The 16,906-nt window shown below is 46.1% G+C and overlaps 1 protein-coding gene across 2 annotated transcripts in view; it reads right to left on the minus strand.

Annotated features, from left to right (window-relative positions):
* Window positions 1–16,906, minus strand: part of Atp6v0a4 (ATPase H+ transporting V0 subunit a4) — a 49,848-nt gene that overhangs the window by 21,781 nt on the left and 11,161 nt on the right. For both annotated transcript variants that reach the window (XM_029534915.1, XM_029534916.1), the window contains exons 7-13: window positions 15,764–15,890; window positions 12,717–12,799; window positions 11,819–11,912; window positions 8,467–8,679; window positions 5,626–5,776; window positions 3,045–3,184; window positions 641–798 (exon numbers count right to left, since the gene is read on the minus strand). In XM_029534915.1, coding sequence (XP_029390775.1) covers window positions 641–798; window positions 3,045–3,184; window positions 5,626–5,776; window positions 8,467–8,679; window positions 11,819–11,912; window positions 12,717–12,799; window positions 15,764–15,890 — 966 coding nt within the window. The remainder of the gene's footprint in view (window positions 1–640; window positions 799–3,044; window positions 3,185–5,625; window positions 5,777–8,466; window positions 8,680–11,818; window positions 11,913–12,716; window positions 12,800–15,763; window positions 15,891–16,906) is intronic.

Below are 16,906 nucleotides of genomic sequence, written 5' to 3' on the forward strand. Positions count from 1 at the left end.
ACAGGGTTTCTCTGTGTAACCCTGGCTGTCCTGGAACTCACTCTGTAGACCAGGATGGCCTCGAACTCAGAAATCCTCCTGCCTCTGCCTCCTGAGTGCTGGGATTAAGGGCAAGTGCCACCCCGCCCGGCTGGATGCCCAGTTTCTAAGTGCTGTACCACGTATTTTTCACAGAGTCTGCTGCGTGGCACACCCTCCTCAACATATTTAACTGAGCTGGAATTGGACAAGCTATCTCTCTACCACAACCAGTTCAGCAGCTGGGTTATCTATTTTTATCTATTGCACAAAGTAGATAAAATGGCTACGGGGACTGTGGAGCTGGCCTAGCAGTTAAGAGTACTTACTGCTCTTGCAGAAGACCTGAATTCTATCCCCAGCAACCAAACAGCAGCTCAGAAAAGCTATCTATAACTGCAATTCCAGGGGATTCAAAGCCCTCTTCTGTCCTCTGCTGCATGAACATATTGTACATATATGTACATGTAGGTAAAACATTCATACATGTAAAATACTAATAAATAATTTTTTTAAAAAACTGGATTATTGGGTGAAATTTCAGGGGCAGCTGTGGTCAGAGCCATGAGCCATGAGGTCTTTGGATGGCCTGCAAGCACGCCCTAGCAGGCTATAAACTTACTTCCATGTGCCGTTTCTGAACATAGGCTGGACACTCCAAGAGGAGCCAAAGATGTTAAAAGATTTGGAGAAACAGTCGTTGTAGATCAAGCCGGTGTAAATGGAGAAGATACCCATGAGCAGGATCAGATAGCGCCCATTGAAGAAGATGTTCCACATCTGGTCCAGGAAAAAAGGGTGAGTGTCAGTGGGCTCCGAAGTGATTTAGGAGGGGAGAGAGGCATGGGATATGTCCAGCATCAGCAGTGTGGGGGAGAGACGACATGACTAAGGCAGACATCAGATTCCCACACACGGGCTTATGTAGGTCAGTCAGAGAACCCTGGGCCTTTATTCACTGTGCAAACAAAAGCATGTAAGCCTCACATTCTCTCTTTCCACAGATGGATGGCTGTGCAAACTGAGGCCTCATCTACTAAGTAAACTGGCATGCTGGGGTCTCCAGCACCTCCAGGGGACAGGCCTATCATCACAGGTCTGCATGCCTTTGGGGCTTTGTCTTCACAGAGACAAAGCATAGCTGGGCTTCTGTCTGTCACATCTGCTAGGGAAAGCAGCTTCCTGGGGTGCTGGCTGTGGATATCATTCATTCTAAGAGCTGATGACAAGTCCGTTTGCAATTTTAAATGTCTTCTGTGGAAAATGACATCTGTTAAGCTTGTCATGGAAGACTGAATTAGTCACAAGACTGGCCTTGCTTATGATTAACTCACAGTGACATCATGGCACTCCTTCTAACCAATCCAGCATGTGCCAGAGGACTGTAGCTATTCTTATAGTCTGGAACATAGCTCAGGGCATGTCTCCACTCTGTCAAGTGTATGACCATGAACTTATCTGCCATTAACTGACCAGCAGATAAACTCTAACCAACATAGGCACCCGGGGGGGGGGGGCCTCTATGTTCACAACACCGTAAGTAAGAAGTGAGGTACCAATATCCAGGACTCTTTGAGGTTTCTTAAAAGTTCTGCCATGAACAAAATATTCATGGTGCTATATGTCTTCAGACACTCCAGAAGAGGGCGCCAGATCTCATTACAGATGGTTGTGAACCACCATGTGGTCGCTGGGATTTGAACTCAGGACCTTCAGAAGAGCAGTTGGGTGCTCTTACCTGCTGAGCCATCTCACCAGCCCCATAATGTGTGATTCTTGATGGCAATTTTTGAAATTACATATTTGTAGACAAGCACAAACACACAGATTGGAAATATATTCAAAAGTATTCATCAAGATCCTTCTCTAGGTGTCTGGACTGTAATCTGACACAATGAACACATATCGCTTTTATAATCAGAGTAAAGAAACTTTTTAAAAAATTAAGAGGAGGCTAGATTTAATTCCAGTGTTCCAGGGGCAGAAGTAAGCAGATCTCTGTGAGTTGGAGACTAGCTCCGATTATATAGTGAGATCCTGTCAATAATATGATAATAATCGTGGTGATGATGATGGTGGTGATGGTGGTGGTGGTGGTGGTGATGATGATGATGATGATGATGATGTAATAGGTGTAAACTCAGGTAGAACCTTTGCTTAGCACACACAAGCCCCTGGGTTTGTTCCCCAATACCCTTAACCATCAACAAAAATCACTGCTTTGAGTTTGTCTAGCATGCAACATAAACCTGCCTCCAATCTCAGATCTCCAGAGGCAGAAGCAGGAAGCTCAGAAGTAAAACGTTATCCTTGACTATACAGTGAGTTTGAAGCCACGCTGGGATAGATGAGACTCTGTCTCAAAAGGATATAAATCTATAAATAAATAAATAAATAAATAAATAAATAAATAAATAAATTTTAAAAAGTAAAAGCCAATGTCTTGTAATGTCACAAAAAGAAAAAGGAAAAAGATGTGTTCACTACAGCAAGAAACCCCACACTGTTTAAGAGTTTTATGTTGAATTGGGTTGGTTTTACAAATATGTGTTATTCCTTATAGTGGCAATCACATACATATTTTTAAAAAGACTGACAGTTACAGTTACTTCTTATGTGTGCGTCTGTGTGAGCACACTCCACACACGTGCAGGTGCCTGAGGAGGTCAGAAGAGGGCACTAGATCCCCTGGAGCAAGAGAGTGACAGGTGGGTGTGAGCCACCCAACATGGGTGCTGGGGACCACACTCAGCTCTTCTAGAGGAGCATTAGCACTCTTAAGTGCTGAGCCATCGCTCTGGCCCTCACATATACATTTTGTGTCTGTCTTTTGTTTGTTCAAAACAGGGTCTCAGATCTTGGTCTGGCTGTCCTGGAACTGACTATGTAGGCTGGAGTAGCTTTGAAGAATTCAGAGAATTCCTTCCTCCCAAGGGCTCAGGTTAAAGGCGTGAGCTACAGCGAACAACCCCTCAAAGTTACATTGTAACATTTTCCCTCTGGGAACATTTGCCGGGACCACCCACCTCATTGGTGCTCTTCTGCGCCAGCAAGTGCCTCTCATTTAGGACCATCCACAGGGCTGCCATCAGCATCACCATTCCATGACCACAGTCTCCAAACATCACAGCAAACAGGAAGGGGAAGGTGATGATAGTGTAGGGAGCTGTAGGGGTGACAGTCACAGCAGCTGAGGCCACGAATGGATCCCCACCCCCAACCAAGTCTTCCCTAGGGAAGCCCTTCCCCTCCCCATCTGCCAGCAGGTTTACAGAAGCCTTCCTGATTGTCTCTCCTCCACCATCTCCGTATAATCCTGGCTTGTATGTATGTGCCAAGTGCCTTGGAGGCTCCCAAGTGCCTGAGCTAACCCGTGAACACAGCTCTCCTTTCTTGGTTTATGTCAGTGCTAAGTCTTATACAGTGGTTGGAGCTTCTCACTGTCACAAAGTCAGATGCCACTGTGATAGTTGATTTTGACTGCTTGCTGAACTAGATTCCTGATGAGAATGAGACCCTGAGGTCTCTCTGGTCTAACCACCGGGTCAGTCCCTTAATGGATTCCTCAGATGGTGGCTTTAGGAGGGGATGAGAGGTAGAACCCAGGATCTCAGGCCTTGTCTGCTAAATAAGGGACTGGAAACCAGCAGGCTACAGCCTGGGGCATCTCTAGGGGACAGTTCCTGAGCTGGCCTCCAGTGTCTGCTCCCACAACATAGGTCAGCTCTGCATCCATCTGAGGAAGTAGATCACTGTTTGAGACTTAGACTGGCTACTTTCTGGGTTGTTTTGGTCAACTTGACACCAGCTAAAGTCATCCTGGGAAGAAAAAGTCTCCATCAGTTTGGTCAGTAGGCAAGTCTGTGAGCATTTTCTCATTATTAATGATGTGAGAAGGCCCCGCCCAGGGAGCAATGCCGCCCTGGTCAGGTGGCCCTGGGATACGGAAGAAAGCAAGCTGAGCAAGCCGTGAGGAGCAAGGCAGTAGGCAGCATCCCTCCACGGTCTCAGCTTCAGTTCCTGCCTCCAGACTCCCGCCTCAAGCCCTAGCCCTTCTTGATGAACTAGAAGTGTAAGCTGGAATATTCCTGCCCGAGCTGCTTTTAGTCACGGTGTTTATCACAGCAACAGAGATCAAACTCGGACAAGACTCAGCCTTGCCCCGGCCCCTTCCCACATCCCCCATTTCTCAGCTCTCTTTTCTCCTTCTCCACCTGCCACCACAATGCTCTGCCCAAGGGACCAAGCAGCCTTAGACTGAACCTCCTGAAGCTGGGAGATAATGAATCCTTCCTCCCTGTGGTGGCCTGAAGGACTAATGTTCCCCATAGGTTCACATTTGTAGACACTAGGTCCCCCAGTTGATGGCACTGTTTGGGAAGATTATGGAACCTTTAGGAGGTGGAGCCTTGATGAAAGCACTGTCACTGAGGCATGGGCTTTAGGTTTTATAGCTCTGTCCCACTTCCTGTTCTCTTTCTGTTTCCTGTGTGCAGGTGACAATGTGATCCCCCAGCTTCCTGGTCCTACTGTCATGCCTGCCCACCATGCCTGTTGTGTACCATGCCATAGTGTACACTCCTTCTGGAACCAAGAAATAAAATAAAGCCTTCCTTCCCTACATTTCTTTTTGTTAGGGCATTTTATCACAGCAACAGGAAGTACTAATAAAAATCCTATCTCCAAGAAGCTGTTTATAGAGGTATGTGGCCAGTGTTATAAAAGTAGCTGATACAGAACTGGAAGCCTGACTCTGATTTCTATATTCTTTCAAGCGCCATCTTTGAACACAGCACCAACAGTTATCCACAGGCATTGCAACCCCATGGGGCCCCTGAATTATTGGTCACAAGTTGGAGAAAACTCAAGCTGTAGAACTGCACTGTTCTCTGTATGCCTACAGTCCATCTGGTCTACCCCTCTATTTTACTAACCAGGCCACCAGAACTTACAGCACCAGGCACTCAGGATCTATTCTGCTGACCCCAAGTCCTGTGCATCCTGTCTTTCTCACACCATAACTCCTGAATTGTAAAGATGCTAAAGGGTCCTGGCTGTCTTAGAGACTGATGAAAGCTAAGGTTGGGGGCCATAGAAATGACTCAGAGATTAAGAGCACTGGCTACTCTTCCAGAGGTCTTGAGTTCAATTCCCAGCAACTACGTGGTGGCTACAACCATCAGTAATGGGATCTGATGCCCTCTTCTCATGAGTCTGAAGTCAACTACAGTATACTCATATACATAAAATAAATAAATAAATAAATAATTCTTTTAAAAAAGAAAACTAGGGTTGGCTGCCATTTAAGAGAGCCAGGTGTGGTATGACACACTTGTAAGGTCAGTGCAGAGATGGAAGCATGGGGGGTCCTAAGTTCAAAGTCACCCTGGGCTACATACAGGACCTTGACTCTAAACAAATACAGACACAAGGACAGGTAAAGACAAAAACCAAATCTTTCATGAGTCAGCATTTACAAAAAACAATAGGAAATTAAATAAGTCGTGTCACGGTATAATTGGGTTCACCTCCTGCATCTACTGAGAGGCACACCTTAGTAATTTTCAGTTTCTTGCTACCCCATTGTATGAGCCACCAGATCCTCACCTGGGTTTATCTCTCGGTAGCTGCCTACACCGTACGCATCGACAATGTTCTGGAAGCCAGCTGTAAATTTATTGGTCCTGTTGAAGGTGGGAGGGTCTGTTTTAGTTTCCACTTCTGTCATGATGGGGACCATGGAGGAGCCACTGAGTTCCTGCAGAAAGAACAGATGACCAATGCTCATGGAGGAGAACTGATTGCTGGCACAAAGATCTGGACATGAACTTGGGTCATCTCCTGACCTTCCAGAGAACTATGAAAGGAAATGTGTCTCAATGCTTACCTAATATCTCTTACATGAGAGTATCAAAAAGGTGGGGCTCATCCTGGTTCTCTGGCCATCTTCCCCCATCCCCAACACACACACACACACACACACACACACACACACATGCTGCACACACACGCACGCACACACACACATGCTGCACACGCGCACGCGCACACGCACACGCACACACACACACACACACACACGTGCACACAGCTCTACTGTAGGTTCTCTATTCTTTCCCCTCCACCTTCTCCTTCAGAAGCTCAGCCACTTTGCTATTTATCCTTATCTTTCAAGGCGGCACAAGCTTTCTCCCACATGTCTTTCCTGACTGCCCAGTAGGTTTTCCTGACCCAGAAGCTCTAGAAAATCCAGCTGCCTACAGCCGAATCACCAACTTGCCCGGCCAGGTTCCCCTTGTCCCCTGTCTTTCCCAGAGTCTCCACTTCCTCAGATTCCTGTTCTGTCCCTTCTGACTTAGTGGCCACCATTCCAGATCAATATTCCTCTCTCTGGAGTTCTGGCTCCTATTCTCTGGGTTGCCACCCTAGTCTTGCCTCACCATCCCCTCCAGCCTCAGTCCCTCTGCTGACTTCCCCACCCACCCACTCTGCCCAGTCATGTCTGGAATAAAGCAAACCAAAGGCATTGTTCTTCAAAGCTTCCTATGGTCTAAAGAGTGAAGTCAAAACATTCTCAGAGGCCAGGCTTCTGTGCAAGGTTGACTTAATCCTCCACTGCCACCTTCATAACCCACTTCTCATGGAAACTAAGATCCCAAAGCCTCTCCAGGTGCCCAGGTCTTCACAGTTCTCTGTGCTCTCCATCCAGCCACCCCACATCCCCATGGTAACCGTCAGAGGTGCTTTGAGTGGGACGATACCAACAACAAAGGTCTTTAAAGAGTTTAGTCTCAGTCCCCCCGATGTTGTCAGGAGGTACACATCAAGACAAACCCATTTTAGAGATGAAGAAACTGAGGCACAGCAGAGTTAAGCAACTGTTCCAGGTCACAGAGCAGATGGAGTGGTTTCTCACTGTGTTCTTGAGGAGGATTGGGAGTCACCTCCTTAGCAGCAAGGCCTGAAGCCTTCACTCCTTCTCATACATACCCCATGGCAGCTGACACAGAGGCTGGCAGAGGCCACAAGGGATTATGTTGATGGTGATGACAGTATCCAGCACCTGTTCTATCTTCACACTTCCCTCTGCCTCCTACCCACATGAGGTCTTCCACTCCTGTGTGGGGAAACACCTGTGACAATCTGGAGACCTGAAGAAACTGCTCCAGCGAGCCTCGTAGGAAGCTTAGCTTTACTGTAACACAGGATGACTCTACACTGAGACAGGGTCTCCAGTGTCACAGAGCTTCCACCTTCCTCGTCAACGTCTTCCTGTCTCCCACTGGCTCCCTCTCAGTCAGACCAGCTTTCCTCCATCCAGTCCTCACCCCAATGGGGTTCACCATCCTATTACCCCATGCAATGATCCAAGCAAGTCATCACAGTCTCCAGCAGGAACCAGTCAGTTCACACTCTCGTCACCACAGAGCCTGTTCCCCCCTGTGGCTCACTCTGGCCGTAAGTATAGTCCCATGAGGCCTTGCATGGCATGAGACGCCGTCCTGCCTGGGCTTGGATGATGCAATTACCCTCACCTATCAAGTACCAAGTGCCCTCCCTCGGGCACGTTTTGGGCTGGGGCTCACTCGTTCATTGATGAGGACAACTGGTGGTTAGAACCAGTTTCTCTCCATGATGTCCCTCATTTTCTTTACCCACCATGCATAGCTGCCTGAAACTGTGCACTCAGGGGCGTGTGTATTGTCCATCTCTCTTTCTAGGAAGTCTACCATGTCAGGGCTATGTCTACCCAGGGGGGCTCTGGATCAAGTGTGTTTGTGTAGCAGATGAACAAGCAGTTAGTAACTAAACTCTGTGTGTGTGTGTGTGTGTGTGCGCGCGCACACGCGCACGTGGCCTCAGTGCTATGGCTGGCACACTGATAAGCCCTCTGTGCCCTTGAGCTCTTAGTACATGGGCCTGGCTGTTTTTGTCTCTCTGGCTAGCCTGTACCTCTATAGGGTGATAGCACCCATAGTCATATCATGATACCTGTTACCACACCTGACAGAGAGGTGCCCCATAAGCACTCAACATGTACTTGACCATTCTTCAACTGCTAGAGAAAAAAAAAAAAGATTATCTTCTGTGTCTTTGCACTGAGTCAAGAATTGAAGGCTGGGGACATAGCTCAGACGGTAGAGTGCTTGCCTACCATGCTCTAAGTCCTGGTTCGGTCCCCAGCACTATAGAAATCGAGTGTAGGAATGTATGCCTAGAGTTGGGAGTTCAAGTTTATCCTCAACTACATAGAGAGTTTGAGACTAGCCAAGAATACATGTAATACTGTCTCAATTTTTTTTTTTACAGGTACTAAAGGTACAGCAGAGAGACAATCCCACCAGTGACAAAGCCACCTGTGAGGTTCTCAACCCCGGAAAGAACAAGCAAGGGGCTGGGGAGGCTGGATGGGATTTGCCCCCTATCCCCAGCTGCCCCACCTCTCACCATGCCTTGCTCCAGGGCCTTCTTAATGTGTCTAGTGTCTGCTACTGGGAACCAGATCTCGGCGATGATGCACTGCTGGGTGACGTCAATGTTGCACATGTTCAGCACGTGGTAGACGGCCTTCATCTTCTGGACTTTGATGACCCAGGAGTGCCAGTTGGCAGCTGCTTCCTGCAGCAGGCGCTGTCGATGAGACTCTGTTTGGGTAATGACCTGAGCAGAACCAAAACCAGAAAAACAATGAACGCTCATGGGGGTATTTGATGCAATGGCAAAATCGGGAGTTCATCTGCCATAGCGGCTTCCCCTGACTTGAGAAGAGCATGTGATTCATTTGTCTTCCCTAGCCAAGGTTAGAACCAAGACCATGTCTTCCTTTCTCCTAAGATCTCCCTCCTGTGTGTATCAAGTTAAGATGAAGCTGGGTTAGCCTGACCCTGGATCTAGAGATCAAGGCACACAAGAAACACACTGGGAAGCATTCATTGATGAGAATGGTGTATCCACTAGCCTAGGGCATTCTTGCCAGTGGCCACTAGACAAAACAGAAAGGTTCCTCCCTAAGTCCCCTCAGCAAGAACCCAGCCCAGGTGGCACCTTGATTTTGCCCCCCCTGGCCTCCAGAAAGAACTGTGTGTGAGAAGCAAAGGCAACCTATCCAATTTGTTGTCATTTGTTACAATGTCTCCAAAACAGACTAAAGGGTCTCTATGATAATCAGTCCAATAAAAGCTAAGAGAGTTCATGAACTGGCAATTTAGCATGAGTAATATTCACTGGATAGAATTAGACTTCATGTTTTGACGAATAAAATAGGGTCATCTTTTTCAGGAACCTTTTCTATGTGGCTATTGTAGCGTCCTATAAAAGACACATTGTAAACGTAAGACCTATGATACACAGGCCTGCACATGTGTCTTGAAAGGTCATTGGAGAGTATAATGCAGCCTGGAGGATTACCAGGCGATAGGACCACCTGGTACAGATGAAACGTTCACAGACTTTACAGCAAAGCTTACCCTAACAGAAACACAGTGTACCCTCCAGGAGAGAAACACCTGCAGGTTGGAGGTGCACATGCCATAACACTTGTGCCCACACACACACATACACACACTGACAAACATACACACATATACACATACTCACATACATACATATATTCACACATACACACACACATATACTCTCTCTCTTTCACACACACACACATACACACACTGACAAACATACACACATATACACATACTCACATACATACATATATTCACACATACACACACACATATACTCTCTCTCTTTCACACACACACACATACACACACACACACACTCATATAATTCAAAAAGAAAAATCCTTCTAGCAAAAAATGGCAAAAATGGGGGCTCATCTGTTCATCTTCTCTGAAAAGATCATACGATCAGTTTGTCTCCCAGTTAATCATTATGCCCAGTGACACTAAGTGTGTCTGTGATGAGAATGTTCTGGAACAGCAGCAGCTTGGGAACTGGTTGTTGAAGTCAGCTGAGCCAACTTCTAGCCAGTCGGTTACTTGATCCCGTAACTACACACACCTGCTTCCACAATTTGCCAGAAGATGCTGCCAGATGGGGTGTGGGGTTTCAGATTCATCCTTGGGCATGACCAAACAGAGGAGGAGAAGCTGGCCAATCACAGCTTCCCAGATCCCTGAGGACAATGCCCAAGCTCCACTATGTCTAAGCAACAATCAACCTTATTCCTTCCTACTCTCCTCATGGTACACTCCTGAGGCCTACACAGAGTATTTTCATGAAAGAAATCCCTTGAAGAAAACAGTTTCTGGGACAGTGGCTAAAAAGGAACAGAGACAATTAAATACATTAAATACACACGTTCTGGGACAGTAAAAGTGTCTGTTAGCCAAAGGCTTTTAAAGCACACATGCAGCTGTGGTAGCATAAATGTGTAACTCCATCAGTGAGGCCGAAGCAGGAAGATTGACATAAGCTCAGGACAAGCCAGGATTGCATAACAGATAGTAGCTCTGCTAGGGCTACACAGCAAAACCCAGTCTCAAAAATATGTAATTTAGGGGCTGGAGAGATGGTTCAGCAGTTAAGAGCACTGAGTTCAATTCCCAGCAATCCCATGGTAGCTTACAACCATCTGTAATGGGATCTGATGCCCTCTTCTGGTGTGTCTGAAGACAGCAATAGTGTATTCATATACATAAAATACATAATATTTAAAAAGGAATAAATATAATCTAATTTCTAAACTCACACACTGAAGATTTAAATTGTGCTGGCCTATCCAGTGGCCATGAGAATTTAGATTTAATAAGAATTAAACAATGACTCAATTAGTAAAGCACTTGACAACTGAGTTCAAGCCTAGAACCCATCTAAAAGTGCCGGGCACTGTGGGATATTCCAGTAATCCAAGGCTTGGGCGGCAGAGGCAGAAGGGTCCCTAAGGCTTGCTGGCCAGTCAGACTATCTAACTGGTAAAATCAGGGACTCTGTCTCAAACAAGGGAAGCAGGTGAGTAGCATCCTGGAGGATATCTGAAGTTGAAATTGTACTCTGGCTTCTACACACATGCACATATACACGTGCCCCTGTGTGTGTGTGTGTGCGTGTGCGTGTGCGTGTGTGTGTGTGTGCACAAAATTTAAATAGCAATCAAAATTCAGTCCCTTAGTGAAACTAGTCATATTTCAAGAGCTCAACAGCTGCCTGTGCCCCATAAGTACAGCACTGGATAGAGTAGGCTGCAGAGAAACTCTGTCACATGGAAAGTTATAATGGGCGGCGCCGATACAGAACAGCCCGTCAGATACAGGCCCGGCCGGCTTCACCAGCCAGCTTCCAGGCTGCTGCTGCTCCAGAGCGTTCTCATCACAGACGCACGTGGTGTCCCTGGGGATGATGGCAGCCGCCTTTCCAAGGTAATGTATCTGGGATGCATCTAGCGCTCACATGGAAAAACCAGACTCACTGTTTTCACAGTGGCTAATCGGTGTAACAGTTTGGGATGGGCAAACTGGTTGTTCCACTCAGTTGGCTGACAAGTTGGTTGCAGACTCATCAGGCAAAGGTTGGCCATGAAGGGCTCCTTTCATCAGCTACGGGCGGCTGCCTTGAGGTAAGCAAGGGCTGTGATCCATTCTAAGCCGGGAACAGCATGTGACAGACATGCAGAATTGCCAGCCCCCCCCCCCCTCACTGAACTCTGCTTTCTAAGTTGTGCAATCTGCTGCAGCTCCAACCAGAACTGCATAGCAAACATTCCAGGCAGGGGCCTGGGGACGGGATCCACATTGGAAAAGTAGAGACCATGGGCTCACAGCCTGAAGCCCTCACTCACAGTGATTAAGTCTTCCAGCCTCACATTGACACTCGCCAGCATCTCTCTGCGCTCCGCTGCATGCTCCGGGCAGGGGTAGATGGTGGCACGAAACCTGTGTTAAACACAGTCCAAAGGACACACATGAGTGGCTACAGAAAAGCTTCTATAATCCCTTTGCTATGAGGCCATCACTGACTGACATGACTCAAATGACTAAGCCTTGGCTGGAATGGCCTCCTGTGTGGTCCTTAGAAAATGATTCACAACAGCTGGGCACAGTGCAATTCACAACAGCTGGGCACAGTGCCTCGTGCCTATAAACCCCAGCACTTAGAAGGCTGATGAGACAGGAGGATTACAAGCTCAAAACTTCTTCAGAGTGAATTTCAAGCCAGCCTCAGTGTATACCTCAAGGGGAGGGTGCTTTTCTAGAATGAGTGAGGTCCTGGGTTCAATCCCCAGGACAGCGCGCGCACACACACAAACATAAGTAACATCACCATTGTTCTACAGAAACAGCTGGACCATGGAGATTGCGTTTTCCTTTTCTATTTGCTCTTTTCCAGTGCCAGTGAATCAAATCCAGGGTCACCAGCATGTCAGGCAAGTACCCCACCACCATGCTGTGGCTCCTGCTCCCCCCACTCAAGCAGCAAGCTAGAGTAGAACAAGGTATACCATGGACCAGGCTGTGTCGCTACTTTGTTTCCTTGGTAACTGGTTAGTTACCTTCTCCCTGTTCCTACGCTCACTATTGACAGTCATTTTGCCTTCAGCATCATTTAAAATGATCTTCTGGAAGTTACTCTAAAGTCCTCGTCAACTTCCAAGAGGGCCCAGTCACGCACATTCTGTGTGGCACAACTCTTTATCCACATCCAACCCCAGTCACCATGACAGCGCGACAGTCTCTCACCCGTCACAGATCTTCTTGATTTTCAGCCTGAGCTGTTCTCCTTGGTAAAATATGATGAATATATTCTTTTTAATTTCTTCTTTCTGGAATATCAGAAAAAAATTATTTTCCTTCCTTCCTTCTTTCCCAGAGTTGGGGGTGGATGCCCTGTGTAAACATTCCACCATTGAGCTATACCTAGCAGAACATAAACTATAAAAATCTGAAATCCCAAAAGTAATGGGGTACTGCTTGCTAATCAAGGAGGCCACAGGAGTGTCACCTAAGAAAAAAGAGAGGCTAGTGTATTCCAGGTATCGAACAGCAGTAGCTAGCAGGGCGTCAGAAGCAGCTATAAGCACCTGCATGTTCCTGTTAGTCTATGCGTGGTACTCAACAAAGGGAAAGCTGTGGCTAAGTTTTGACTCATACAGCTGCTGACTAGGTGCTCTTAAGAACACTGTAGGCCGGTGGGTGTGGTGGCACACGCCTTTAATCCCAGCATTCAGGAGGACCTTAAAGTCTCAGGCAGTCAGGGCTGAGCAGTGAGACCCTGCTCAAAACAAAGGAACAAATGAAACAAACAAACAAAAGCCATTGCTTAAAGTATGTTTCAGACTGGGGAATGTAGCTAGTTCAGTGGCTGAGGGTTCACTGGGCTTGCACAAAGCCCTGGGTTCAAACCTCAGCAATGCAAACACAAAATTTGTTTGTAACGATGCAGATATGAACTGAAACCGTACTATCAGCTTGTTGTCACTGCTTTTCATTTGAGGGGATAAAGAAAAACAATAAAACATGTTGTTGACGGTGACAATCCAATGAACTTATCACAGCACTTGGGACCCTGGACTCAGGTGTCACTTCAAAGAGATGCCACTTGTCGGGCCCAGAAAGTGTCATGAAAATGTCACACACCCTTCAAGCCAGTAAGCCTCCCTTCCTTGGATTCGTCTTACAGAATTGATTCATTAAGAAGTAAAACTCCACATGCTTAATCCCAGGACTAAGAAGATGAGAAAGAAAGTCTTAAGTTAAAGCCAGCCTGAGGATAGCTACACTGTCTCAAAACAACCACCAAAAGGTTAGGAGACGAGACACCTTGGAGGGTAACCAGAAGCAAATGTCCAGAGATACATCCTGAAGGTCCCTCACAATAGTATGTGTACACATGATCACTTTGGTGGCTTCTCATAGGAACAGGTTAGAGGTGTTCTGGAATTTCTGCAAATGCCTACTTTACACTATTTCCAAACATCCTCCATCTATGGAAGCTTGCTGGTCTTTTTCTGAACGTTGAGGTCATCTAGTCTCTAGATCTGCTAGAATCAGGGATCCATTCTGATTTCCTGGCACCTGCTAGTGACCCTCCGTCCATGATCATCTTTCTCCAGATAGTCACTTTATAAATACTCTCTCCCACCATGATGACTACATTGTCAAAACCTAATTCTAAAGTAGCAGTTCAACATCACAATTTAAAATAACCATAGAAATCGGGTGTGGTGCCCACGCCTGTGATCTTAGCACTTGGGCACTGTAGACCTGTCTCTGCTGCATGGACAATTTGAAGTCAATCTGGGGCATGTGAAACTCTAGCAAAACACATACATACACACAAAGAATAAAGGATGCACAGGATTATGGGTAGAAGTTTTCTTATTATTTTAAGTGAAAAAGAGCAGAAAAATCATTTCTATATAAAATTATAACTGTACACAGGAGAGAGAGGGCAGGCGGATCTCTGAGTTCGAGGCCAGACTGCTCTACAGAGTAAGTTCCAGGACAACCAGGAGTACACAGAAAAACCTTATCTTGAAAAACCAAAAATAAAAAATAAATGACTACATAAATACATAATTATAACTGCCTTGGTTAGAGAAAACAATACAAGAAGATAGTTAAGGGCTAGAGAGATGGCTCAGTGATTAAGAGCACTGACTGCTCTTCCAGAGGTCCTGAGTTCAAATCCTAGCAACCACATGGTGGCTCACAACCATCTGCAATGGGATCTGATGCCCTCTTCTGGTGTATCTGAAAAGAGTGACAGNGTACTCATATACATAAAATAAATTAACAAAAAGAAGATAGTTAAAATATACTGATATACTAGAGAGCATTGTGGGGGGCGGACTTTTTTTTAATTACTCACAGGGAAGAGCATGGACACAGTCTCCCATCACAAATAATGTGGTTGAGTTTCTCCCTTTGGGTTAGCACATTTCAGATGCACTGGATAAGTCTCACCCTGGGACAACCTTAGCATCTCCTTACCAGATAAATATGTGCTTTTTTCCCCTTATTCTCTATCTTATTTTAGCTATGATTTTTTTTATTTTTTATTAGATATTTTCTTTATTTACATTAACTATGATTTTTTTTTTAATCAAATGAAACTTAAGATTAATGTTTCAGCCTCTCCTCTGGAAGATTACAGACTTTTGGCTTCCGGGAATGAAGAACAAGTAGGCTTAAATATTAATTGCAAGGGTAGAGGAAGCAATCATCTTATGGATTTAACAGCAACAACTGTGTGGCTTCAGGGAAGAGCCTTCTCACGGGTAACCTGTGGACTGTAGGCAGCAAACATCTTTTTATCTTGTCAACATCGCCTGGGAGGCTCTAAGAAGTGCAGGCCCTCAGGCTCCAGGCTCCCGGCTCCAACCCAGCCCAGCTAGATCCCAGGTGACCCTTCAATCTGAGTGAGGGTACACTGAAGCGTGAGAAATGGACAGCAGTTGGCTCTGGCTGATGAAAACAGATGAGCCTCATGTGGTACTAGTAGTGTGCATTTCTAGAAATAAGATGCCTACCTACACGGTTGGAGGGATGACTAAACTATGCTGTGTTAAGAACTGGTCCTTGAATAGACCTTTCAAATGTACTAAATTTAAAGGAGGTGGGTGAGATAAGGAGAGAAAGGTTAAGGAAAGAGAAAGAGAGAGAAGAGAGGAGGTGTGTGTGTGTGTGGGGGGGAAACAGATGCTAGCTGCTTGAGAGAGGCAGGTCTTTAGTGCTATGGACTCCAGGAAGCTCAGAGAGCCCTCCTGCTGGCCTGAGCTGCCCACCGTCACAGGGTCCTCCAGAAGTGTGTCCATTTCGCTGAACTTCAAGTACACGTTTCCCCGGCAAACTCTCCACAGCAGCCTCTCGAAGGAAGCCATCCTCTCCCTGTTTATCACACCAGCCGTGAACCTAGAAAGCAGGAAGAGGAGAGAACCATGAGGCATGGGCTTGTGGGGAGGGATGATGGGAACTGCTCACAAGGCCACATAGGTCCCAGCTCCAGCGTGCCCAACATCTTATTAGATTGTCTGTTTTCTTTGCTCTTCTGTGTCCTTAATCATTACAATTCTATCTATACTATATATAAGAGATTCTCTCTGCAGTGAGATGGGGGAGGGAGTGCCCCTTGCTCATGATGATATGCATGCTTTCAAGCTTGGCGAGTTCCTGTACATGGCCCCCATGAGGAGTCTCTGCTCATTCTTTATGTGTCTCTTCCCTACCTTTGGGACACAGTTGGGACGTAGATATGTTTTTTTCACTTATGTTTGATAAAATGAACTTGGAGTTTTCAAATGTCCTTGGAAATGACAGGATTGAGCAGGCAAATAAACTCTAAATACCTGATACTAATACAACATACCATACCCTTGAGAGCATTTGGCAATTCAACATGGGATTGCATTCAGTGCTCCTGTGAGATTGACGAAGTTTAAGGTATTTATGAACAGGATGGTCGGAGGTCCCTGATCTTTTATTCAGTACATATTGAGAACCTATTGAAATTTGAAATGGAGCCGGGCTTGTTGGCACACACCTTTAACCCCAACACTCAGGAGGCAGAAGCATGGGAATCTCCATGAGTTCAAGGCCAGCTTGGTCTACATAATGAGATCCAAGACAGCCAGGGTTACACAGAGAAATCCCATTTAACAAACAAACAAAAACAAAATGAAACAAAACAACCCACCCCCCCAAAAAATTAGAAATGGAAAGAAGATAATGTTTATATAAATATTTTACTCAAAGATAATGCAAGCTCAATGTCACCTAAAGTAATAAAACATTGAAAAGTTACGATTTGAAGACCATGTCAGCCGGGCAGAGGTGGCACATGCCTTTAATCCCAGCACTCGGGAGGCAGAGGCAGGCGGATTTCTGAGTTCAAGGCCAACCTAGTCTACAGAGTGAGTTCCAGGACAGCC

The sequence above is a fragment of the Mus pahari genome, chromosome 2 (assembly GCF_900095145.1).
Source record: "Mus pahari chromosome 2, PAHARI_EIJ_v1.1, whole genome shotgun sequence".
Classification (NCBI taxonomy): Eukaryota; Metazoa; Chordata; class Mammalia; order Rodentia; family Muridae; genus Mus; species Mus pahari.